Genomic DNA, 25,225 nt, shown 5'->3' with positions numbered 1-25,225 from the left:
GATATAGAAATGCAAACTCTAGAAATGATAATCTTGAAGCAGATTAAGACTAAGGCTACTGGGGGGAGTCTTTGCATACAGTGGGGGAGTTCAGGGCAGTTGACAAGGCCTGGGCTGGGTCTGAACAATGAAGAAGGAAGTTTTACAGTTTCTATATACAAGACAAGTCCTGTTTCTCTGCATTGTGGTTCACCCTGCCCCCAGCCCCGAGGCTGTCCTATCTCCTTCTCAGCAAAGCAAGTGGCCTCTGATGCCCCTGGGGACACCTAAGTGAGCCCAGTGGCCTGGGCAACCCCCCTCCCCCCGCCACCAGTCCTACCAACCCAAGGCTGAGACCCAAGCCCTGAATCCCAGGGATAAAGACCTTTCTTTGCTCACTTTCTTTACTTTTTTCAATGGAGGGTTTAAGGCACTTCTGTCTTGTAAAAGTGGATAAGGTGGTGACCATTTAGAATGCCATTACTTCTAGTGTCCTTGAGAGCTTAGCCCTCCCTGTTCCTCCAGCTCGCCCGGGGAACAGCTCCCTTCCACCACCCGCGGGACAGGCTGCGATCCACCGGTAAAGTAACTCAACACACAGCCTCACAGACAACTTTCTCCAGATGTCCATTTCCTTTTTACCAAAGGTGTTCTTAATTTTTAGGCTCAAAGTAAATGTGGAGGTTTACCCCAAACACGTACGACAATGTTTACAGCACTACGCATCCTTGCCCAAAGTAGAAACTATGCAAACGCTGTCGATGGTAGAAGGTCACCACGTTCTGGTGTATTCCTACAGTGGAATACCGCACGGCAAAGAAAATGAACGAACTGCAACCACGCCCAACAATACGGGCGTGTTTCATAGATACAAAGTCGAGCAAAAGATACAAACAAAGACGCATCGCGTGGTTTCATTTATATGAAGTCCAGAACAGACGGCAGCCATCTGTGCTGGGAGGGGACAGGACAGCGGTTACCCGTGGAGGGAATGGTACGAGGGATGGGGAGGGAGGGGGATTCTGGGGCGCCGATAGGGTTCTGCTTCATGATCAAGGTGCCGGTTACACAGACACGTTCACTGGGAGGAAAATTCGTCAAGCTGTGCACTAACGATCTGTTTTTACATGATGCGTCCGCGAACATTTCAAAAATATATCCAGATTAAAGACAAAATTAGTTACTTTCTGGTAGTGCTGTCTAATTACACCCAAAGGACGGAGTGTGATGTGGTCCCCCAAGTAGAGGAGATCTGGTCGACCACGGCCAACTTCACAAGAACTGGCCTGAACAGTGGGCTCGCCTTTGGAACCTCTACCGAATTCTCAGGACCTTACCTATGTCTTCCTTGAGGTCAATTTCGGCTGTGGTTGGGTGGACAATGCCCTCCACTCTCATGGAGCCAATATGGCTGATGTCACTCTGGGTCAGGGAGAGCTGCGTCAGGAAGGAAAGACGGAGAGTGTGGGAGAGATCAAGTCCTATTAAAAGTCTTCATATTTTACCTCCCATCTGTTAATTCTCTCATTTACACTGAATTGTCACCATAAAGGGCCGCGGTGGGAGCGACCGTCTCGGGGTGTTTGGTCTTCCGGAAGCTCTTCTGAGCCCAGTGGATTTGACTGTCACACTGAGCATCAAATCTGTCTCCTCTTCCGGGAGCAGGAATGGGCCCTCCCTGTTTCTTCCTTTCCCTCTAGCTTATGCCTCCGTTTCCCAGTCCAGATGGCCTTGGCGTCCGGTGGCATGTGGTCTGAGCAGTTCCCGCCAGGGAAGCCCGGGATGGCTCTCCCCGGCTCCCCTCAGGCCCCTGCATTCTTCCCAGAGCAGGGGACAGGAACGTGTGGCCGACGACCCTGATGTCCCCTCCGGGGACAGGGATGCGTGGCCGACGACCTGGCTCGAGAATAGTGGCGGGCTCTAGGATTCCAACCTGCCTATGTCTGGCCACCCTGCCTTTTGGGGACCACACTCTTAGGGCTACGCTTGTGACAGGCCGCCTTGCGCACTCATAACTGAGTGGAATGCAGAACATTTTCCCTCGTCTCCCCGTGTGAGCGTGACAGTTCCGTTCCCCTGAGACAAGCCAGAGAAGGCCAGTTACCATGCGACCGCGGCCAGCCCCTGGAGGGGACTTCAGCTCCACACCTTTGCTTTCCTGCTTTCGTCAGTGAAGAATTAGGAACCCACCACATACACACTCTTTTGTAACACGCTCTTCCCAATGGCTTCTCTAGAAGTGCATCCTATTATCAGGCTGTGAACACTCAGCCACCAGAGGTATGATTAACTGACTGTTGCCTTGTGTATCTTATTTCAGCCCCATTTGACTTGGTAGATAAATTGTCTGCTCCGTAAACTGTATGCTAGTGGGAATGAATTATTTGCATGTCCGTCTGGGCTGCTGCTATGCTGCTGAAGGCTGTTCGGATGTATAGCCCGCTTGTCCTCTTTCTGCATTCCAGAAAGGCAAACAGACTGAATTATTGGCAAATGATTCATTTCTAACACCAGGGATATTCAGGATACGTAGATCTCTATTTTCTTGCCCTGATACATTACATCGAAACACGCAAGGCTGGCCTCCCAGAGTCGTTTGAGAAGGTTAGCTGAGGATGTGTGGGGCAGGCGCAGAAATGAGTGGGGCGCTGGGGAGTTCCCGGCCACGATGCCATTCTATGGCCTGACCGGGAAGATGGCCTATGCTTACCTTTGGCTGACCGGCACCGGCATGAATAATTCTTGGCACTAAAGCGTTTGTTTACTCTCACAATGTAGACGCTGCCATAGCTCTTTAGTGTAAGCGTGAATAATTCAAGACCGGAGTGAAAGTCGTGTTAGGGGAACGAGGGATGAAGGAAACATCATTGCCTGCAAACGGTAGGTTATAAAAATGCAACAGTGTTTTACTGCAGCACATGACAATTCTCTTTATTACCTTCTGCCCTAGAACGAGGCTTTTAGATGACAGAATGGTGAATCCGTCCCCCGGCCCATCTTCGGAGGTGGAATTTGAAGTTCCTTCTTTATCGCTGTCCTTTGGTTTGGACTGTTGGTAGAAATCAGAAGGACAGGTGGGAGATAATTCAGGAAAAGCCCAGAGTGGCTTTATCAAGCCCTCCCTATGGCTATCACCACCTTGGATATGAAAGGAAGTGGCGGGTGTTATGTTCCGCCGTCCTCGATGGAGGGACGCAAGGGAGCAATAGGAGGGAAAGAGAAGGGCGTAGCCCAAAGTAAATTGTGTTCAAGAGGTCCACAGGCATGTGTAGTCCTTCCTCCGACTGGACACAGGTACACTGTCGTTCTTTGCAATGCCTGCAGCTTAAGATGGCAAGCATCGGAACCAAGTGGGGTCATTCATAATAGCCCACTGTTCAACCTCCCTTCTCCCCAGGATTTCCTTGGGGCACAGAGGCAGTGGCGTGAACTCTTACACATCTTTTGTGTTATCGCGGAGGTCTGCGGAATGGAAATTTGACGACCTTTGTGGCAGCGCTGTCTACTAGAACTTTCTGTGAGCATGGAAATGCCCTCTGCCTGCTGAGCACTTGAAATGTGGGTGGCGCAACCAAGGAACTGAATTTTGTTTTAAAATGTCCCCAAACGGGCTCTACACTGTTAGTGCAGAGTCCAATGCGGGGCTTGAACTCACAACCGGCAAGCTCATGACCTGAGCTGCTGCCTAACCGACTGAACCACCCAGGCGCCCCCAAGGAACTGAATTTTTACTCTGATTTAGTTTTAATGAATTCAAATGCAAAGAGCCGCACGTGGCTAGTGGTTTATCGTGGTGGCCAGCTGATGAAAGCATCTCCGAGCTATAGCTACCTAGCACGTGAGGCTGTCCTGAACGCCTGAAATCCCACTGGCTGAACCCAGCCGACCATCTGGGGGAGACAGACAGTCTGTGACAAACACAGACTGGAGCTCTGAAGAGAAATACAAAGCAGAGTTCCAGGCTATCATCTCTCCCTTACGATTTTGTCGGGGGCAGTGGAAGCATCTGGAAACATGAAGGCCACCCATGCTTTGGGTTTGGAATCCTCTAGTAGTCCCTGCTTGGTGATTTAAGCTCTAGTCTCAGAGGCCCTTTGCCATTTTCTCCCAGCGGGGGGAGTCCCCAGCCCGTCAACAATGATGGGGACTCTGGGTGCTTCAACTTTCTCCTGTTCTCTGAGCATCCCTGGCTCACACAGGCAACCCAGGCTCACCTTTTTGGACGTCCGTGGTTTGGCAGCCTTGGATTTCTTGCCTCCCTTCTTGCCTGACGCCGCCTTCCTTCCTCTTTTCTCTGGGGGAGGGGAGAGGATAGTTTCCGACTTGCCTTTGGTCCCTCGCTTTTTGGCCAGCAGTTCGGGATGAATTCTGGGTAGGACACCTCCACTGGCGATGGTCACTCCTTTTAGCAGCTGAAGAGAGAAACGCGTGAGCTCGGGCAGCCAAGAGCTTGCTGGTTCTGGATTTAATACAGTTCTAACCGATGGCAACACAAGTGTTAAGTCTGGTCTTTGCTTTCCCAAAGCATGATGGGTGGTTTAACTAGCTTTCCTGTTCCACTGGTAGAGCGAGTCTCTGTAGGTATCATGGCATCCTACGGTCTCATACAGAAAGCAAAACCAACCAGGGAAAATGAAAGGGTAAGGAGGCTGAAACCAAGGCTGTTGCTCAGGGAGGGAGCACAGCGTGACACAACCGGGTTCAAAGGTCGATGTTAGGGCTAGACCCAGTTAACAACAGACCTCCACACTCTTGATCACGCATTCCATCAGTAAAATATGTTTGACCACGCACCTCTCAATTAATACGTTTACTTTCTAAACAACTGACATGTACTACTGCATTAATATAGTCTGCACATCCCCAAGTAGTGCCTGTCTACAAGGTCTACAACCAGGGCGGGTCCGTGGACAGTTAGAGTTACTGTCAGGGTCAAGAGAGATACAGGAATTGCAAGGAAGAGTCCAGAAACTTCTACAGCAACCTGACAGAGGTATCGTAGATCTATTGGCTCTGATACCAAAAGATTGTGGCTTGTGGTTGGTATGTTGTGTTTTAAAAACTTTTCTAGCAATTATTTTTTATCGTATTTTTGGAAATTATCAGTCCACGATGGATTGGAGATAAGAACTGATTCTTCACATCACACACAATTTGAAAAGAACAAGATTAGAGTACAAATTCTTGGACTATCTACTGACTATCTAGCACTTCCTGGGAGAGGCATTCACGGCAACTTTGGAGTTAGTTCCGTAATATAGAGAAGATTCTCCTGCCCTCATCAGAATGAGTTGTCAACAATGTTTGCGCGAAGAAATCATGAACAACATATATGCACGGCACCTTCCCCAGCTACACGGAGAGCTTGCTTTTAGAGAGGACAGGAAGGTCTGGAAAGACCCAAATATATAATGGGTCATTTCCAGAGGCAATTTTATTTTCTATCTGAATGATATAGCTAGCGGGATTTCTTCATCTCGTACATGATCTGGAAAATTTGTTGTACTAATGTGATTGGGAACTGTAGCAGGAATGACTTATAACCAACGGGGTCCGCATGCAACAGTGTGTTTGGCAAACCCATTCTGCGGCTTGTGTCCGTGCTTCAGACAGACCTACCTGATTGAGTTCCTCATCGTTGGCAACTGCTAGCAGGATGTGTCTTGGGGCTATCCGGGCCTTTTTGTTGTCCCTTGCGGCATTCCCGGCCAATTCTAGAATTTCCGCTGAAATCACAAGAGGGAGTTAATAGGCAATCTACAGAATGGGGTCTGAGGTTTTTGGAGCTTTTCTTTGGACATGGTCTCTGAATTGGATCACATTTATTCGTTTGTCAGTCTCATGTCTGGGCCTGGAAAGAAATCCAGAATGCTGGAAAGAACTCAGGTTCCAGATGAGTAAGATATTTAAGCAAGACCTGATAGACGATCCTGTGGCAGTCTTCGAGTTGCCCTTGACATTGATTCTGCGCCATCTTCCTTAGTATTTGGACCTCTGATTTTTTTTGTTGAGCCCATAAACACAGGAAGGAAGACAGGATTTCCCAACCTCCCTTGTTGAGAACTGTGGTCATGTGACTACATTCTGGCCAATGAAAGACAAGTAATTATACTGTATGGTGCTTCCAAAAGTGTCCATCAATGAAGGGAATGTACCTTCTTCCCTTTCTGCTGGCCGACTGGGGACGTGATGGCTGGATTTGGCCAAGAGGAAGAGCAAGACAGAAGGAACTGGAGTTTCTTATGATGGTGGTGACTCCTGACTAGACTGTCCTTACTCCCGGGCGGTCTTCTATAGACTTATTTTGTATGAGGAGAGAGATAAACTCTCTTGTTTAAGCCACAGGAGTGAATTCTTGTTAAGCAGGAGTTGATTCCGACCAATACAGAGCCCTAACATAGGACCTGAGTTTCTTTTAGCCTAAGGAGAGAGGGCCATAGTGAAGTAGGTTAAAGTCTGTCTTTGGTACCCATTGGGACCCTTTTTAGAATCTCCCTTTCTTCTTTGCTTGGTGCCCTAGGTCCCTCCTATCCTAAAGGAAAGGGATGGGAAAAACTAACTTGTACCGTGGGGTGAGGATATGCTTAGCCCAGAAAATGAATTCTGAATAGGGATACCCACAAAGCCTGGAAAGGAAGGTATTTGGGGCTTGGGGGGTTTCCACATATCCCTTAGGATCTAAGCATGACTAAGCACGTTTAAGAAACATGTCATCTGATAAATGTACAAGAGGTGAGGGGCGCCTGGGTGGCTCAGTCGGTTAAGCGTCCGACTTCAGCTCAGGTCATGATCTGGTCGTTCATGAGTTCGAGCCCCGTGTCTGGCTCTGTGTTGACAGCTCAGAGCCTGGAGCCGGCTTCGGATTCTGTGTCTCCCTCTCTCTCTGCCCCTCCTCTGCTCATGCTCTGTGTCTCCCTCTCTCAAAGATAAAATAAAGGATGAAAATAAAATTAAATTAAAAAAATAAAAGAGTCGATAAAGAAGAGTTTTCCTGAAACTATTTTAGATGTCATCAAAATCTGTATTTATTTATTTATTTAAATTTTTTAAATAGTGTTTATTTATTTTTGAGAGAGTGCAAGCAGGGAAGGGGCAGAGAGGCGGACAGAGGATCTGAAGCAGGCTCCAGGCTCTGAGCCGACAACGGAAAGCCTGCTGTGGGGCTCGAACTCGTGAACCTCAAGATCATGACCTGAGCCGAAGTCGGACGCTCAACCGACTGAGCCTCCCAGGTGCCCCTGTTATCACAATTTTTAGTCAAAATTAAAAAAAAAAATCTGTAGACTTGGTTCCATACCGTCTGTTTTTTTTCCCCTTCCTCCTCTGTCTCCTATTTCTTTCCTCCTCAATTTCAGAGGGATGTTCTGCTAATCAAATTTGTCTGCCTTCAAAAGTATTAATGAGCCCTCAAAGAAAAATTCTTTCCCTTAGAAAACTAGAGGCAATGTGCCAATGTGTTGTCTCACTGATAATGTGGTGGCAAAGTGTGTGTGTGCGTGCGTGTGTGTTGGGAGAAATTGCTGGTACAATGGCATAAATACTAAGCCCTAAAATTAACAGGCGATTCTGTGTGAATCTTCACAATCAACCTAATTTCAAATAAATAGCACATAAAATTGCCATCACTCATAAAAATCTATGGCAATAAAAAAAAAAAAAACTGCCTAAGTGCGCCATATTAACTAAGCAAATGTGATTAACAAAAAATTAGAATAAAGTAAGCATTAGAGTTAAATATTTATATGGAATTTCCATAATGGAAGGCGCTAAATCACTGCGAATTCACTCTCACAACATCTTTTCCAGATTATTAAGCAATGAATATTGTGTTTACCAACAATCCATTTATACGGTGACGGTGACATTTTCTGAATCAGAGCCGGGGGGGGGCCGTGGTTTGAGAAGTGTGGGCATACTTGTTGGGACAATGGGATAGAGTATTTGAAATTCATGCCCTATTAGATCATCTGGTTGGCTGCATTCAAGCTGCTGCCCAGCCCTTTCCTTCCCTTAAAAGAAGGGTACGCATCATGGAGAACTGTGGCCATAAAGCTCTCACAAATGGGCTTCCTTTTCTGACTCTCGGGTAAATGTGCAGCTCCCCGTTGTGCCCAATAAGAAGGAGTTATCTTCACCTGCCCAGCTTGGGGGTCCCACACCTGGGAGGAAGGAGCACTCACCACACCTGGGAGGAAGGAGCACTCACCACACCCGGGAGGAAGGAGCACTCACTCTTTTCTATTCTAGATTGGATGGGGTCAAGGAGCCTCCCAATTTTAAGCTTCTGAGCGACTGAATTTAATTTAGCATCTTGGACTATCACTTTCCTGCCTGTGTCACCTGCCCCGAGAGGAAGACGTTAAGCATCCTGCTGAGTTCCTCAAATTAGCTGTCAGCATGAGAGGCAGCGCTAAACGGGAAGCCTTACAGATCTGGAGCCTTCGGGAAGCCCCCGGGGTCAGGTTATTTTCAGCCTGACAGACGGAGGCACGGACACTGGATTCACAGATGGACAATCTGCCGGAATCAAAGGCAGCTCGGCCAGAGACGAAGGGCGGTGATTCAGCAGGCAGACCCACGCGGGGCACACAGGCAAGGCTCGGCGGGAGGCCACTGGGCTTCTGGACCTGCCCTTCCGAAATCAGTTATAAGAGAGAAAACCTTGATTCTGCGCTCTAGTGTAAAAGCAGAGGTAGAGGTTTTTTTCTAGGAAAACTTAAAAAAAAAAAGTTTTTATTTATATATTTAGAGGGTGGAGGGAAGGGGCAGAGACAGACAGAATCGCACGCAGGCTCCATGATGACAGCACAGAGCCTGAGGCGGGGCTCGATCTCATGAACCGTGAGATCATGACCTGAGCCGAAATCAAGACTTAACCGACTGAGCCACCCAGGTGCCCCAAAGAGAAAAACTCTTTAATAATACACAGCTGAAAATCTAGATCTGGGAGTTCTCTTCTCTGCAGGATGTTTAGTCTGGACACGCCTTGGGACAAGGACTTCACGGTTTAAATGTCTGAAATAACAATCACTATTACTATTTTTCCGATGTCATTATGACAAATATAGTCACAGGAACTGTTTACAGTAGTTACATTCTCGAGTGATTTTACTGGTCTTGAGAGCACAAGTACCCTTCTGCTGGCAGTCAGTAGGAAAAACGGATTTATAGAGCCCAAAGGTGTTTTGCTGAAAATTCTGTGAGAAGATTATTATTCTGTTAACTGGTGGAGATTTCCACGGAAGTCTATATTCTCGGAAGTCACACCTCCGGCTATAGGAAGCATCTGGAATACAGCTTAGAATTTGGTAGTAAAAAAAAAAAAAAAGATTTCTCTAGCCAAAAGGGATGTTGGAAAGCTCATCGTGCACATAATTTTGGAAGAGCCGTGTCCTCTCATTTTGTCCAGGATCTAAAGCAACATTAGACATCCCGGCCCACAGGACATGGGAGACAGCACAGCAAATGTAGGGCTGGGACAGGAGGCATGGAGTGGCCGCTCTTTCAAGACTGTCTCCTTCCTTAGCCCCTTCTTTCTTGCCCGTTTGCCCATGAGGTGACGGTGACCCCGAGGACCATCTGGGCCCTCTGGTCTGCTCAGGCCATGCAGTCTTCTGGGAAAACCCATCCATTCATGGCTCGAGCCACCCTTGCCCATGTTATCAGATCTGAACCTCCTGCCGTGATGTCACCTGGACAGCCTCACCTGGTGTTCCACAGGTCAATCAAACTCACCGCATCCCCAAATCCAAATCATTCCCCTTGGGGTCGGCACACCATCCACACACAGCTCCTACCGGAGACCTGAGAATCAACCACACACCTTTGGCCAACTTCTCCACACCTATTGCTGTTACTTGAGTTAAGGCTCTCTTCTCTTTGAGCCCAGATAATTGTAATGGCTGTCCAAGTGGTTTCCCCACCCCCATTTTTGTCCTCCTCCAGATCCATGGCAGAGAGGCCACTGCTGGCCCATAGGTGCCTTTGTACAAATTAGAAAAAGACATTCCTTCTGCCAGATGCTTTACTTCTCTAGAACAATACCCTTTACTGCCATCTGCCGGGAATGCTCGTAACACACATACAAATCTTTGAGATCCGTGATGCGAACGATACTCCCTTCGATGCGTGCCCTTGCACAGTGTACAACCTGCACGACCATACGCGTGGCCCTGGCTGCCAAAGGGATCTTTTCAAAACATAAATATTATAAATGAAAATCATTCGATAAAAAAGTGTTTGTGTTAAATGGGTCGTCCCAATTGTCTGAAATGATGTCAACGAAGGTCTTCTATGTGGCACAATGACTTAAGTCACCCTGAGATTCAAGCTTTTTAAAAAACCTATTTATCCTTTCAATTAAAAAATGTTACAGAACATTTTCTCACCATAAAAACGATTTCAATTCTTCATTTTCAACATCTTACATTTACATTGTATCTATTGGTGGTAAAAACAAAATTATTTCCCAGAATTTCGGGCTTGCTTTTTTTTTTTTTTTTTTTAACGTTTATTTTTATTTTTTATTTTTGGGACAGAGAGAGACAAAGCATGAACGGGGGAGGGGCAGAGAGAGAGGGAGACACAGAATCGGAAACAGGCTCCAGGCTCTGAGCCATCAGCCCAGAGCCCGACGCGGGGCTCGAACTCACGGACCGCGAGATCGTGACCTGGCTGAAGTCGGACGCTTAACCGACTGCGCCACCCAGGCGCCCCTCGGGCTTGCTTTTTTAGTCCATTTTCCCTCGCTAACATTGGAGACATGCACTGGATCAACGTTTTACAGATCAACAAAGTATGAATGTGCTGTCCGTTCTGGGAGGCTTGGGACGTCTCAGGTGGAAAGGATGTTCTAGATGAACGGTCCAGCATGTGCCAGATTGCGTCACCTCCTCCTTTTTTGGGGACTAAAAACACCTCATGGCTCTAACATCGGGGTGATGTGTGAACCCAGGCCCAGCCAGGAGGCCAGTCTGGAGAAATCAGGCAGGCAGACTGCTCTCTCTCACCCAGAGTAGCTGAAAATTCGTGCAACTTTCTTTTTCGGCTAAGTAAGCCCCCCACCCCCAAGCCTTCTCTTACTGGCCGTTCATGTGGCCCTAGGTTCCCTTTCTGAGGCACTGAGTGGGAGAGAGGATCTTCAGAGACCCCAGTCATGAGTCTGAAGGGAGTGGTAAGCTGGCCACGGGAAATCGCCGACCCAGGCCTGGTCGACCCTGTCCTGGCCCGCTGCCAGGACATCAGCGGGCAAATTCCAGGTCGCTGCTATTGACATCAGGGCAGGAGGTAAGAGCGGAACAGTGCAACTTAAAAGCTGTCTTAGGAGGTTCAGCTTGGAGAGTCAGCGAAGGTGATGCTCTACGTGGAGGAGGAGGGTGTCTGCCAGAGGCCGATGGGACACTGTGGTGTGCTCATCTATCCCCAGCAGCCCCTCTCCTTCTGGGAGCCTGGGGAGGGAACTTCCTCCCTGACCAGAGCCTCCAGCCAGCTCTGGGGTCCCCGGGGCCCCATCTCCCCGATGAGCTCCTTGTCTCGGGCCTCTCCCCCTCTGCCAGGGGAATCCCTCTGGTAGGCTGGTGAGGCCTGTGGGCTCCTTCTCAGAATAATGGCGGCTCTTCCTTTCATTGTGGTAAAACAGGCGTGGCATGAAATTGACCATTCTGACCATTTCCAGGCGAATAACTCAGTGGCATTCAGTAATTCACAATATTGGGCCACCATCACCGCCATCCACCTCCTGCCCTTCATCTTCCTTAAACGGGAAGCTCCATGCCCATCAAACTCTAAGGCCCATCCCACCCCAGCCCCCCTCGGCCCCTACAGCTGCCGCTCTCCCCTCTGTCTCTTTGCCCTTGACTACTCTGCTGGCTTATTTCCATCTCCTTTTGCACAAAGTCTTCGAGCCTCATCCATGCTGTCGCACGCGTCAGAATTTCATTCCTTTAAAAAAAATTCTTTTCAAGGTTTATTTAGTTTTTGAGAGAGAGAGAGAGAGAGAGAGAGAGAGAGAGACAGTGGGGGAGGTGCCGAGAGAGAGAGGGAGACACAGAATCGGAAGCAGGCAGTGCACTGTCGGCCCAGAGCTTGACGCGGGGCTCAAACCCACGAACCGCGAGATCGTGCCCTGAGCCGAAGCTGGACGCTTAACCGACGGAGCCGCCCGGGTGCCTCAGACTTTCATTCCTTTTTAGGGCTGAATGATATTCCACTGCGTGGACCCGCGTCTTGTTTATCCACGCATCTGGTGACACTCGAGTCGTTTCCATTTTTTGGCTATCGTGGTAATGCCGCATGAATGTTTGTGTATAAATATGTGTTTAAGTCTCTAATTTCAGTTCTTTTGGGCATATACCTAGAATGGAATTGCTGGGTCATAAGATAATTCCATGACTCTTTAACTTCTGTTTTTAATAAGCATTTTCTTTTAATTGCAATATAGTTAACATACAGTGTAAAATCAGTTTCAGATGTATAATACAGCGGTTCAACAAATCCATGTATCATTCAGTGCTCATCACAAGTGCACTCCTTAATCCCCAGCATATATATTACCCCCCCCACCCCCTCCCCTCTGGCAACCATCAGTATGTTCTCTATAATTAAGAGTCTTTCTTGGCTTGTCTCTCTCTTCTTTTTGCTCCTTTGTTTTGTTTCTTAAATTCCGCATATGAGTGAAATAATATTGTATTTGTCTTTCTCTGGATGACTTATTTCACTTAGCATAATACTCTCTTGATCCATCCATGTCGTTACACATGGCAAGATGTCATTCCTTTTTATGGCTGAGTAATATTCCACTCTGCGTGTGCGTGTGCGTGTGTGTATCTCACCTCTTCTTTATCCATTCATCTATGGATGGACACTTGGGCTGTTTCCATACATTGGCTATTGTAAATAATGCTGCAATAAACATAGGGGTGCATGCGTCCCTTTTAATTAGCAATTTTATACTTTTTAGATTGTAGAGTCATTCTATTTTTAACTTTTTGAGGAATCTCCATACTGTCTTCCACAGTGGCCGCACCAGTTTGACTCCCACCAATAGTGCGTGAGGGTTTGTGTGTGGTGTAAGAAAGTGGTCCAGCTCATTCTTTTGTGTTCTTCTTCTCTCCTTCTTTCTACTGAAAGCTGTCCAGTTTTCCCAACACCATTTGTTGAAGGGACTGTGTTTTTCGCATTGGATCGTTTCCTGCTTTGTCAAAAATTAATCGACCATATAATTGTGGGTTCATTTCTGGGGTTTTCCATTCTGTTCTCTTGGTCTATGTGTCTGTTTTTGTGCCAGTACCATACTGTCTTGATGATTACAGCTTTGCAATACAGCTTGAAGTCTGGGATTGTGCTGCCTCCAGTTTTGTTCTTCTTTTTCAGGATTGCTTTGGCTATTCGGGGTCTTTTGGGGTTCCATACAAATTTTAGGATTGTTTGTTCCGGTTCTGTGAAAAATGCTGTCGGTGTTTTGATGAGGATTACATTACATGTGCAGACTGCTTTGGGTAGTATAGACATTTTAACAATGTTTGTTCTTCAGATCCATGAGCATGGGATATCTTTCCATTTCTTTGTGTCTTCCTCAATTTCTTTCATCAATATTTTAGTTTTCAGAGTACAGGACTTAACCTCTTTGGTTAAGTTTATTCCTAGTATCTGGTTCTCCTTGGTGCAAGTATAAATGGGATTGTTTCTTAATTTCTCTTTCTGCTGCTTCATTTTTAGGGTAAAGAAATTCAACAGATTTCTGTACGTTGATTTTGTATCCTGTGACTTTGCTGAATTCAGTGTATCAGTTTCAATACTTTTTTGGTGGCGTCTTTTAAGGTTTTCTAGATAGAGTGTCATGTTCTCTGCTAAGAGTGAAAGTTTTACTTCTTCGTTTCCAATCCGAATGCCTTTTATTTCTTTTTTGTTGTCAGATTGCTAGGGCTAGGACTCCTAGTACTGTGTTCAATGGAAGTGGTGACAGTGGACGTCCTTGTCCCGTTCCTGGCCTTAGGGCAAAAGCTTTCAGTTTTTTCCCTTTGAGGATGATGACGGTTGTGGGCTTTTCATACAAGGCTTTTATTATGTTGAGGTATGTTCCCCCTAAGCCCTCTTCTTTTGTGGTTTTCATCATGGTGCATGTTGTACTTTGTCAAATGCTTTTTGTGCATCTATGGAAATGACCATACGGTTTTTATCCTTTCTCTCATTGATGAGATGTATCACATACATTGATTTGCAAATATTGAACCACCCTTGCATCCTGGAGATAAATCCCACTTGATCGTGGTTTATGATTTTTTTTTTTTCAACGTTTATTTATTTTTGGGACAGAGAGAGACAGAGCATGAACGGGGGAGGGGCAGAGAGAGAGGGAGACACAGAATCGGAAACAGGCTCCAGGCTCTGAGCCAACAGCCCAGAGCCTGACGCGGGGCTCGAACTCCAGGACCGCGAGATCGTGACCTGGCTGAAGTCGGACGCTTAACCGACTGCGCCACCCAGGCGCCCCTATGATTTTTTTAATGTATTGTTGGATTTGGTATTTTGAGGAGGATTTTTGCCTCCATGTTCACCAGGGATATTGGCCTGTAGTTGTCTCTCTCTCTCTGGCTCTCTCTCTTTTGTGGTGTCTTTATCTGGTTTTGGTGTCAGGGTAATGCTGGCTTCATAGAATGAATTTGGAAGTTTTCCTCCCTCTTATATTTTCTGGAATAGTGTGAAAAGAATAGGCATTAACTCTTCCTTAAATGTTTTATAGAATTCGCTCGTGAAGATGTCTGGTCCTGAAGTTTTGTTTGTTGGGAGTTTTTTTTTTGTTTGTTTTTTGTTTTTTGTTTTTTTTTTTTGTTTTTTTTGTTTTTGTTTTTGTGGTTTTTTTTTTTTTTTGTTTTTTTTTTTGCTAACTGATTCAATTGCATTGCTGGTTATCCATCTGTTCAAATTTTCTATTTCTTCCTGCTTCGGTTTTGGTAGTTTATAGGTTTCTAGGAATTTATCCATTTCTTCCAGGTTGTCCAATTCATTGGCATATAGCTTTTCATAGTATTCTCTTATAATTGTTTATATTTCTGTCATGTTGGTTGCTAGTTTTCCTCTCACGGGGTGATTTTGTTTGACTCCTTTCTCTTTCCTTTCTGGGAAATCTGACTCCCTAGTTTATTAACGCTGTTGATCTTTTCAAAGAACCAGTTCCTTATTTCATGGATCTGTTTTACTATGTTTGTTTGTTTGCTTTTTGTTCTTGCGTTTTTGTTTGTTTTTTTCTTTTTTTTAGTTTCTCTATCATTCGCTTCTGCTCTAATCTTTATTATTTCCTTCCTTCTGCTGGTTTGTTTGTTCTTTTTCTAGTTCCTTTAGGTGTAAGGTTAAGCTGTTTATTTGAGATTTTTCTTGCTTATTAAGGAGGCCTGTGTTGCTATAATCTCTCCTCTTAGAATTGCTTTTGCTGCATCCCAAAGATTTTGGACCACTGTGTTTTCATGTACTTTTAAAAAATTTCTTCTTTGATTTCTTGGTTGACGTCCTTGTTTAACTTTTTGAGGAATCCCAAACTGTGTTCCACAACAACTACACCAATTCGTATTCCTACCAGCAATGCACGAGGGTTCCGATTCTTTACATCCTCATCAATAATTGTAATTTTTTTTTTTTACTAGCCACTCTAATGAGTGTCAGGATAAAGTTTTAAATGCATAAAATACAATACAAAGGATGACAGAGAAAACCAATTACACTGAAATGTAATTTTCCAAGTATTAAAAAATCTGGGGGGCGCCTGGGTGGCTCAGTCCGTTAAGCCTCTGACTTCAGCTCAGGTCATGATCTCGCGGTCTGTGAGTTCGAGCTCGGCATCGGGCTCTGTGCTGACAGCTCAGAGCCTGGAGCCTGCTTCAGATTCTGTGTCTCCCTCTCTCTCTGCCCCTTTGCCTCTCATTCTCTTTCTCTCTCTCTCAAAAATAAATAAACATTAAAAAATTTTTTTAAATAAAAAAAATCTGGGATATAATTGTGTGCTTGTTTTAAAAAAAATATAATTTATTGTCAAATTAGCGTGTACACTGTGCTCTTGGTCTTGGGGGTGGAGTCCCGTGATTCATTGCTTCCATACAACACCCAGTGCTCATCCCAACAAGTGCCCTCCTCAATACCCACGTGGGCTTCTTTATTAACACGTTAAATAACAAGATCTAGTGGCAGGTCTATTAACTACTGTGATTCTGGAAGTAATGATAAGTATAAATGATATTTCTATACATCTGTAACAAGGGGAATCTAATAAGAAGTGATTTCAGTTGGTCAAAAAGTCCCAGGTGCCACTGACACGCTACTGTGGTTTCTTGCCCACGACAAATAGAGGAAGGAAATGCTGAGGTTCAGGTATGGCTCGGGAAGTTGAAGACAGAATCTGAGGACCCCAGGCTCAAGCTTGTTCCGTGTCGCACCCCCTCCCACCTGCCGCACCACCAGCTATCGACTTCTCTCTTCCCTTCTTCTGAGCCAAACTCCCTAAAATAGTCCCCACCCCCTTGGTCTCCTGGCCACAGCTCCAACTCCCCAGCCCACTGCAGTTTGGCTTTGACCACCCAGCCCGTTCTCACCGGGGTCACCATGACCTTGAGATGGCTAGATCTGTTGCCCCCGTCTGGTTTTATTGGCGTCACCTTTGAGGGTTAGTTACTCTCCCTTGGTTTCCCCGGCACCGACTCTCCCGTGAGCCTTTCCTCCCTTCTCTCTGCTGTCCTCCTCGGTCTCCCTCGCCATGCCTTCCCCCTACTTGGCTCAGAACCCCGCACATGCACATGTTGCCAGGGCCGGTCCTGGGCTCCCCAGTCTTGTTGTCGTCACACTCTTCTCTGGGTGACCTCACTCACTCTCCCGGCCTTTATTGCAGTCTCCCCACAGTGCCTGTGTCTGCACCTCCAGCTTACAGCTCCCTGGTGGCTCTAGACATGTCTATAGGGCTTCACTCAATAACAACAATAGCCCTATGGGCGGGTTGCTACCATGGGTCCCAAGCGGTGCTAAGTGCCTTTCATGCGTTATCTTATGTAATTCTCACCATGACACTATGAGGGTAAAGCGACACACTCACAGTCCTTAGCTGATAGGTGGCAGAGCCAGAATCTGTCCTCCAGGACACCTTGCAGAGACCGGAGCCCTACGGGTCCCCCTGAGCCCCTCGCCCCGCCCCGTTTCTCCCCCACTATTGCCTGCTTCAGCTACGGGCCCCATTCTTTTTCGCCAGCTACTTTCCTCTTCTCTTCCTCTTGGCCAGGCTCCATATTGGAGAATTCTCCAATTCTCCCCTTGGAGTGGAGTCCCCATGCCCATTCCTCAACCCATGGCAGCGTGGCTGGAAAGAAAGTAGCCGCCCAAGGCTGAAAGACTTGTGCCTTCCTTGACACCCCTTTCCCCATCTAATCCATCATTGAGTAGAGCTGACTCTACCCCCCTCCGCCGATACCTCCCCAGTTTGTCCATTCCTTCTCATCGCCCCCTCTGGACACCCCTGCTCTGGCCACTGTCAATTCTCAGAAGTGACACAAAAACAGCGCCCAGTGGTCTCCTGGACTCTGATCTTGCTTCCTGCCACTTCCCAAAGCCCAAGTGATGTCCCCCAAATGCTACCTCCTCCCTTCTAGGCCTCCCCCTAATGGGTGTGTGTACCTGTGTGTGCACAGCGTATATACATTTTCATCATGGCCCTCAAGGACCTGCCTGCCCACTGCCATCTCATCTCTCACCCCCTCCTTTTTCCCAGCTCTGCTCTGGGCACGAACTTCCTCCAGGCTCCGGTTGGGGACACACACTGTGGGCCTTCACCCTTGTTCCTACCCCGCCTGAAACTCTCCCCCTAGCTCAACACCCCCATCAGAATCTACTTAATTCCTACTGAATCCCCACTCTGGTTGCCATCAAAACCATTTGAGGGAGGGGCACCTGGGTGGCTCAGTCGGGTAAGCGTCCAACTCTTGATTTCGGTTCAGGTCATGATCTCCTGGTTTGTGGGTTTGAGCCCTATGTCGGACTCTGTGCTGACAGTGTGGAGCCTGCTTGGGATTCTCTCTCTCCCTCTCCCTCTGCACCTCCCCTGCAGACACACACACGCACTCTCTCTCTCTCTCTTTCTCTCTCTCAAAATAAATAAATAAACAAAACAAAAAAAATCCTGATGTCCCAAACATAGCCCCAGAATCTCTGGGGGTGAGCCCAGTCATCAGGATTTTAAATCAATCAACTTAAGAAAAACCAAGGTTGCACACCTGGTTTAGGTCCTAACAACTCTTACTTTACAATAGGCAGCCCCCGGCACCCCACCCCTACAGACCCTCCCCAAGCTCCTGTGACTTTCCTGCCCAACACGCATGCCCATCTTGCTGTGTTGTGCTTAATGCTTGTCCGCTCTGCTGGTTTGCAAGCCCAGCCTTCGGAGGGGGGGCCACGCATGTCTGCCCTCCTCCGCATCTTCAAGGCCTGACCCAAGGAAGACACTCAGTCAAGATCTGCGTCATGAGTGTTGAAGGTCATTTCCAGGATGACAGGAGGCTCTCATGCTTTGAATCTTTTTTCCTGAGCAAAATCAATGGATGTCCACCTCCCACCCCCAAAGTAACAAAAACCGTCCTTTTACTTTCTCAACAATGGCCTGCAATTCTACCAATAGTGATTCATTCCTTTGGCTTAAAACTTCTTGTCTCAGTAAAATGCAAGCACAGCCCGAAAATACAACACTTTAACAGAGTTAGCCATTATACTTTGCCCTGAGTGATTTCATCAGCTCTTCACAGACGGGAGAGCAGAAGAATTACCATTTATTGAGTGTATCCTATTAAACCAGGCATTATCCACGGGCTAGCTCATGTATGGAGTTGAACGAGTTAGTTCTGGAAGCACTGGAAACTCAGAGAGGTTCAGGAATCAGCCCAAGGTAACAGAGCTGGTAAATGGATGCACCAGATTTAAACTGACAGGAAGAGAAGGAAGGGACACAGAGAACACAGGCCTGGGCTTCAGAGGACCCATCGCCTCCTCCACTTGACCTGGGACCCCACTGGGTGCTGAGACTGGCCCCGGGGGGAAGGAGTGGTATTGGCAATGGCATCCTTCCAGGTACTCATCCTCTCTTCTTTGTCTTTTTAAAAAAATTTATCATTTTTTTTTTGAGAAAGAAAGAGAGAGGGAGGGGCAGGAAGAGAGGGGGAGAGAGGATCCCAAGTGACTGTCAGCATGAACCCGATGTGGGGCTTGAACTCATGAACCGTGAGATCATGACCTGAGCTGACATCAAGAGTCGGACGCTTAACCCACTGAGCCACCCAGGCGCCCCGGTCATTTCATGCGCCCCCTTCTATTTCATGTCCAAGCCGCTGGCAAACCCTGTTGGCTTTTGGGTACTCTGACCACGTCTCTACACCTCCTCTGCACTTTGCCTGCTTCCGCCCTAGCAGCCCCTCCCCCCAAGGTCAGATCACTTCTGCCTCTGCTCAAAACCCTTCAGAACTCCCACTGCAAGCTCTTAGCTCCCACCAGCCTCACTTCTCAAGCCTCACTTACAGTCCAACCCCTCCCGGGGTCCCAACCCCCTGGCCCACTGCTGCTCCTCCAACACCCTGCTCCTGCCGTCCCCCTGCCCGAAGCACCAGCCCGCAGACATGCGCGTGCCCGCTCCCTGCCTCCCCCTCAGTGGGACCTCCAGACCAGCACTATTCACAACCCCCCTCACCTCCCCATTCCTGGAACACTCTATCTCTTTCCTGGCTTTATTTGTCCCCTAGCACTTATCACCATCTGAGAACCACACACCCCTCACTTCTATGTGTTTGCCATTTCTCTTCCCCAGAATGCACCTGCTCGAGGGCAGGGATTCCTGGATTCTGTCTTGGTCTCAGTGCTATAGCAGCCTCAGCGTCGAGAACACCTGGCATACGGTAAGTGTTCAATGAAAGTTTGTCGAGCGAAGGGAGGATTGTGAGTAATCAACTTGAGAAATAAGGCGATGTTCTACCTTGGGGGATACTACAAATCTCTGAAGATGTTTTGGCTCACATTCCAGAAGGTGATGTTCAGGCTTTAGTATGCATTGCTTTGGGGTCTGGTGGCTCTAATCCAAGATAAATTAAAAACCCTAACAGTGCTCCCGTTCTACCCCCAGGGAATAGTCTAAGGACTTACTGTGTACATTGACATGTAGACGCTTAATAAATATTTGTTAAACGAATGAATGGGAAAATATAAGATTTGATTGGAGCCGAAGACTAACAGAGACGCCCGTGATGCAGAGGGCCACATTTTGTTCTGTTATGCACAAAGTTCAGACCTTCACCAAGTAGAGGCATACGATGTACTTCCTTTGGTTACACAAACATTACAATGGGGCAATGTAGTATAGCAGAAAGTATGTGGCTTAGGGTTGAGGGACCTCAGGGAACCCCAGCTCCCTTCTCGGAGGCTGTGGGATCTCTGGTTACTCAGTGCCTTCCAGCCTCACCGGGTGATATGGACCTAACAGGTAGTTTATTTTGATTTTTTTAATGTTTTTCCCCCTCTGATGGAGTTTTTAATTTTTTTATTGTTTTATACTTATATTTATTTATTCATTTAATATAATTTATTGTCAAATTGGCTTCCATACAACACCCAGTGCTCATCCCAACAGGGGCCCTCCTCGGTGCCCATCACCCACTTTCCCCTCTCCCCCAGCCCCCATCAACCTCCAGTTTGTTCTGTGTATTTAAGTGTCTCTTATGGTTTGCCTCCCTCCCTCTCTGTAACTATTTTTTTCCCTTTCCCTTCTCCCATGTCTTCTGTTAGGTTTCTCAAGATCCATATATGAGTGAAAACATATGACATCTGTCCTCTGACTGACTTATTTCACTCAGCATAATTCCTTCCAGTTCCATCCACATTGCTGCAAATGGCCAGATTTCATTCTTTCTCATTGCCAAGTAGTATTCCATTGTATATATAAACCACATCTTCTTTATCCATTCGTCAGTTGATGGACATTTAGGCTCTTTCCATAGTTTGGCTATTGTTGAAAGTGCTGCTATAAACATTGGGGTACAAGTGCCCCTATGCATCAGTACTCCTGTATCCCTTGGGTAAATTCCTAGCAGTGCTATTGCTGGGTCATAGGGTAGATCTATTTTTAATTTTTTGAGGACACTCTACACTGTTTTCCAGAGCGGCTGCACCAGTTTGCATTCCCACCAACAGTGCAGGAAGATTCTCGTTTCTCCACATCCTCTCCAGGATCTATAGTTTCCTGATTTGTTCATTTTAGCCACTCTGACTGGCGTGAGGTGATATCTCAGTGTGGTTTTGATTTGTATTTCCCTGATGGGGAGCGACATTGAGCATCTTTTCATGTGCCTGTTGGCCATCCGGATGTCTTCTTCGGAGAAGTGTCTATTCATGTCTTCTGCCCATTTCTTCACTGGATTATTTGTTTTTCGGGTGTGGAGTTTGGTGAGCTCTTTATAGATTTTGGAGACTAGCCCTTTGTCCGATATGTCATTTGCAAATATCTTTTCCCATTCCGTTGATTGCCTTTTAGTTTTGTTGATTGTTTCCTTTGTAGTGCAGAAGCTTTTTATCTTCATGAGGTCCCAATAGTTCATTTTTGCTTTTAATTCCCTTGCCTTTGGAGATGTGTCGAGTAAGAAATTGTTTCGGCTGAGATCAGAGAGATTTTTTCCTGCTTTCTCCTCTAGGGTTTTGATGGTTTCTTGTCTCACATTCAGGTCTTTCATCCATTTTGAGTTTATTTTTGTGAATGGTGTAGGAAGTCTAATTTCATTCTTCTGCATGTTGCTGTCCAGTTCTCCCAGCACCATTTGTTAAAGAGACTGTCTTTTTTTCACTGGATACTCTTTCCTGCTTTGTCAAAGATTAGTTGGCCACACATTTGTGGGTCCAATTCTGGGTTTTCTACTCTATTCCATTGGTCTATGTGTCTCTTTTTGTGCCAATACCATGCTGCCTTGATGATGACAGCTTTGTAGTAGAGGCTAAAGTCTGGGATTGTGATGCCTCCACCTTTGGTTTCCTTCTTCAATATTACTTTGTCTATTCGGGGTCTTTTGTGGTTCCATACAAATTTTAGGACTGCTTGTTCTAGCTTTGAGAAGAATGCTGGTGCAATGTTGATTGGGATTGCATTGAATGTGTAGATAGCTTTGGGTAGTATTGATAGTTTAACAATATTTATTCTTCCAATCCATGAGCATTTCCATTTCTTTGTGCCTTCTTCAATTTCCTCCATAAGCTTTCTATAGTTTTCAGCATACAGATCTTAAACATCTTTGGTTAAGTTTATTCCTAGGTATTTTATGATTCTTGGTGTGATTGTAAAAGGGATCCGTTTCTTTATTTCTCTTTCTTTTGCTTCCTTATTGGTGTATAAAAATGCAGCTGATTTTTGTGCAGTGATTTTGTATCCGGTGACTTTGCTGAATTCATGTATCAGTTCTAGCAGACTTTTGGTGGAGTCTGTCGGGTTTTCCATGTAGAGTATGATGTTGTCTGCGAAAGTGAAAGTTTGACTTCTTCTTTGCCAATTTTGATGCCTTTGATTTCTTTTTGTTGTCTGATTGCTGATCAGTACTATGTTAAATGACACTATGTTAAACGACAGCAATGAGAGTGGACATCCCTGTCGTGTTCCTGATCTCAGGGGGAAAGCTCTCAGCTTTTCCCCATCCTAACAGGTAGTCTTAAAGGTTCATTTGCCTCTCCCTCCCTGAGCCAGCAGATTTTTCCATCAGATTTCTGGGTCCCATTCCAAACCCGGTGAATCAGACCACAGCATGTGTATGTGGGGGGCTGGGGGATGCAGCCAGGATCCTGTATTTTAAAGCATTCCCCAAGCCTTTAGGCTGCTGCTACAAGACTAGCCACAGTATCGCTCCTCTGAGTGGTCCCAAGACCAGCATCAGAATCAACTGGGGGCCCATTAGAAAGGTCGAGTCTTGGAGCGCCTGGGTGGCTCAGTCGCTTAAATATACGACTTTGGCTCAGGTCATGATCTTGCGGTTCACGGGTTCGGGGCCCGCACTGGGCTCTGTGCTGACAGCTCAGAGCCTGAACCCTGCTTTGGATTCTGTTCTGTGTCACCCTCTCTCTCTCTGCCCCTTCCCTGCTCACACTGTCTCTCAAAAGTAAATAAACATTAAACAGAAAGAAAGAAAGAAAGAAAGAAAGAAAGAAAGAAAGAAAAGAAAAGAAAGAAACAAAGGCCAAGTCTCAGGTCCCACGTCGGACCTTGTCAACAAGATCCCGGGAGTGGCTGGACCTTGTCAACAAGATCCCGGGAGTGGTTGGTTCTCACGCTGGACTGAACCAACTTTAGAGCCCTCCAGCCCTCTCTCTAACCTCCTAAAAGGTGCCCATGAAGAACTTTTGGCTCAGAGACAAGCCTTTCATTTCCCGATAAGGAACAGGCTTAAGATGCTGAGGTCTGCCTGAGGGACAGGAGCCCCAGGGATGAAGGTATCCACTGGTGGACCAAGGTAAGCCTTTCATTGTGACGGATGGGGGACCAAGAGGGCAGAACAGGACTGAGCATCTAAGAGGGAGGAAGACATTGCCCCTGAGGGAGAAGGAGGAGGGGAAAAAGGACCTGGGGATAGAAGCTGGGTCTAGCCCTGCCACACCCCCATGGGTTTTCATACTGTGGCCGCAGGTGGCTCGGTTTCTCAGAGAGACAGTTTAGGGAGGTTTGCTTTACAGGGGGCTTCCCAAAGATTTAAACCTGGCACCCCGGGCAAAGTCAGAGACATTGTTGCTCGTGGCTGAAATGACCCCTTAAGGAGCTACTCGCACTTACTTATACATATTTTTATTCTTATATATTTTATTTTAAAATATTTTATATATTTATATATATTTTAAAAGCATCCTGGAAATTTTGAAGTATGGTGTCTGTTTTACTCTGACAGAAGAGAACAACAAGAAGAAAGCTAAACAGAAAGCTATTCAAATAGATAAAGACCACCCACAGCAAAAATCTCGTGCTGTAATAAAAAAACATAATGTTAACAACCAACATGGGCAACTATTCCTCGTGTACCCATTGTATACAAAAGAGGGCACAGCTGGGACATGATGGGCTTCATGGAACCAACTGGAGATGGTTCTGATGCTGGGCCAACACTATTCATGGACACTGAGCCCTAGTTCCAATACACCAGGAAACCCAACGCTCAGTGAGGACCTCAGAGTAAAGAGCAGACCCCCTGTTACAAAATGAATAGCCCCCCTGCAGCCCCCAATCCTCCCGGTAGATTCTCTTCTGTGGGAACCTGGATTTTTACCTCCTGGGTTTGCCTAAAGCAAGACACACATTTTTCGGGGCTGGTCTAGAAAAGCCACTGCATTGTGGGTTCTCTTCTTTCCATGTTGAGCATCTGCCATTATGCCCTCTTCCCTCCCCTAAAGCCTGCAAAACGAATCTGAGCCGAGCAGGCAAGCTGAAACCCTGTTACCACCCCCCCCCCCAGTACCCTGGAGCCAGCCACAGAGGGAAGCCGTCCTCTTTGTCCCTGGGTGGCAGGGACAGAGGGGAGGGTGGGGATCCGGGAGTGGGTGACCTGTCCCACGTGTTCACATTACCTGCCAGGTACTCGATGACGGCCGCCATGTAGACGGGAGCCCCCACGCTGATCCGGTACTTGAACGTCCCTTTCTTCAGGTAACGCATCAGCCTCCCCACGGGGAAGATGACACCGGCCCTGGCTGAACGGGACAGCTTGGACATTTTCTTCTTCCCGCTCCGGCCCGACATCTTGCCTCAGTTTCCCTCTCAGCTTGCTGACACGGTGTTCTTCCGGCACTACCACGATGCTGAAAAGGAAAGAAGGCAGGGTGAGGAAGGATGGTCGGCAAACACCTTGGGGACAGTGATGTGACACTAGGGCACCGTGTGGCACATCAAGTAGCCCTGGGGAGGTGGCTGAGACCTGGCTGCCGCTTCAGGCCACGAGATGGGCAGGGGGACTTCGCAGGGCATCGGCAGCCCCTCCCCAAACATCTCCCCACGCGTCAAGCCAGCCCAATCTTAACAGGAGAGGCCAAAGAAACTCACTAGAGAGAGGGGTCATGGTGCTGTAGTCTGCAGAACAATGGCCCCAAAGATGTCCACTTCTTCATCCCCAGGACCCTTGCATATATCACCTTCAAAGAGACTTTGAAGATACGATTGAGAGTCCTGACATGGGGCGATTATCCCGGAGTATTTGGGTGGGTCTGATGTAATCGCCAGGGT

At 47.0% G+C, this 25,225-nt stretch overlaps 1 protein-coding gene across 1 annotated transcript in view; it reads right to left on the bottom strand.

Moving 5' to 3' along the window:
- LOC123576622 (core histone macro-H2A.2) overlaps positions 1–25,225 on the bottom strand; it is a 59,941-nt gene that overhangs the window by 13,452 nt on the left and 21,264 nt on the right. Inside the window, exons 2-6 of the mRNA XM_045437685.1 lie at positions 24,574–24,804; positions 5,599–5,705; positions 4,194–4,391; positions 2,918–3,028; positions 1,317–1,416 (exon numbers count right to left, since the gene is read on the bottom strand). Coding sequence (XP_045293641.1) covers positions 1,317–1,416; positions 2,918–3,028; positions 4,194–4,391; positions 5,599–5,705; positions 24,574–24,745 — 688 coding nt within the window. The 5' untranslated portion in view covers positions 24,746–24,804. The remainder of the gene's footprint in view (positions 1–1,316; positions 1,417–2,917; positions 3,029–4,193; positions 4,392–5,598; positions 5,706–24,573; positions 24,805–25,225) is intronic.

This window comes from Leopardus geoffroyi, chromosome D2 (genome assembly GCF_018350155.1).
Source record: "Leopardus geoffroyi isolate Oge1 chromosome D2, O.geoffroyi_Oge1_pat1.0, whole genome shotgun sequence".
Taxonomy (NCBI): domain Eukaryota; kingdom Metazoa; phylum Chordata; class Mammalia; order Carnivora; family Felidae; genus Leopardus; species Leopardus geoffroyi.
The sequence above is the reverse complement of the archived record's forward strand: the minus strand, read 5'-3'. Positions and strand labels throughout refer to the sequence as shown.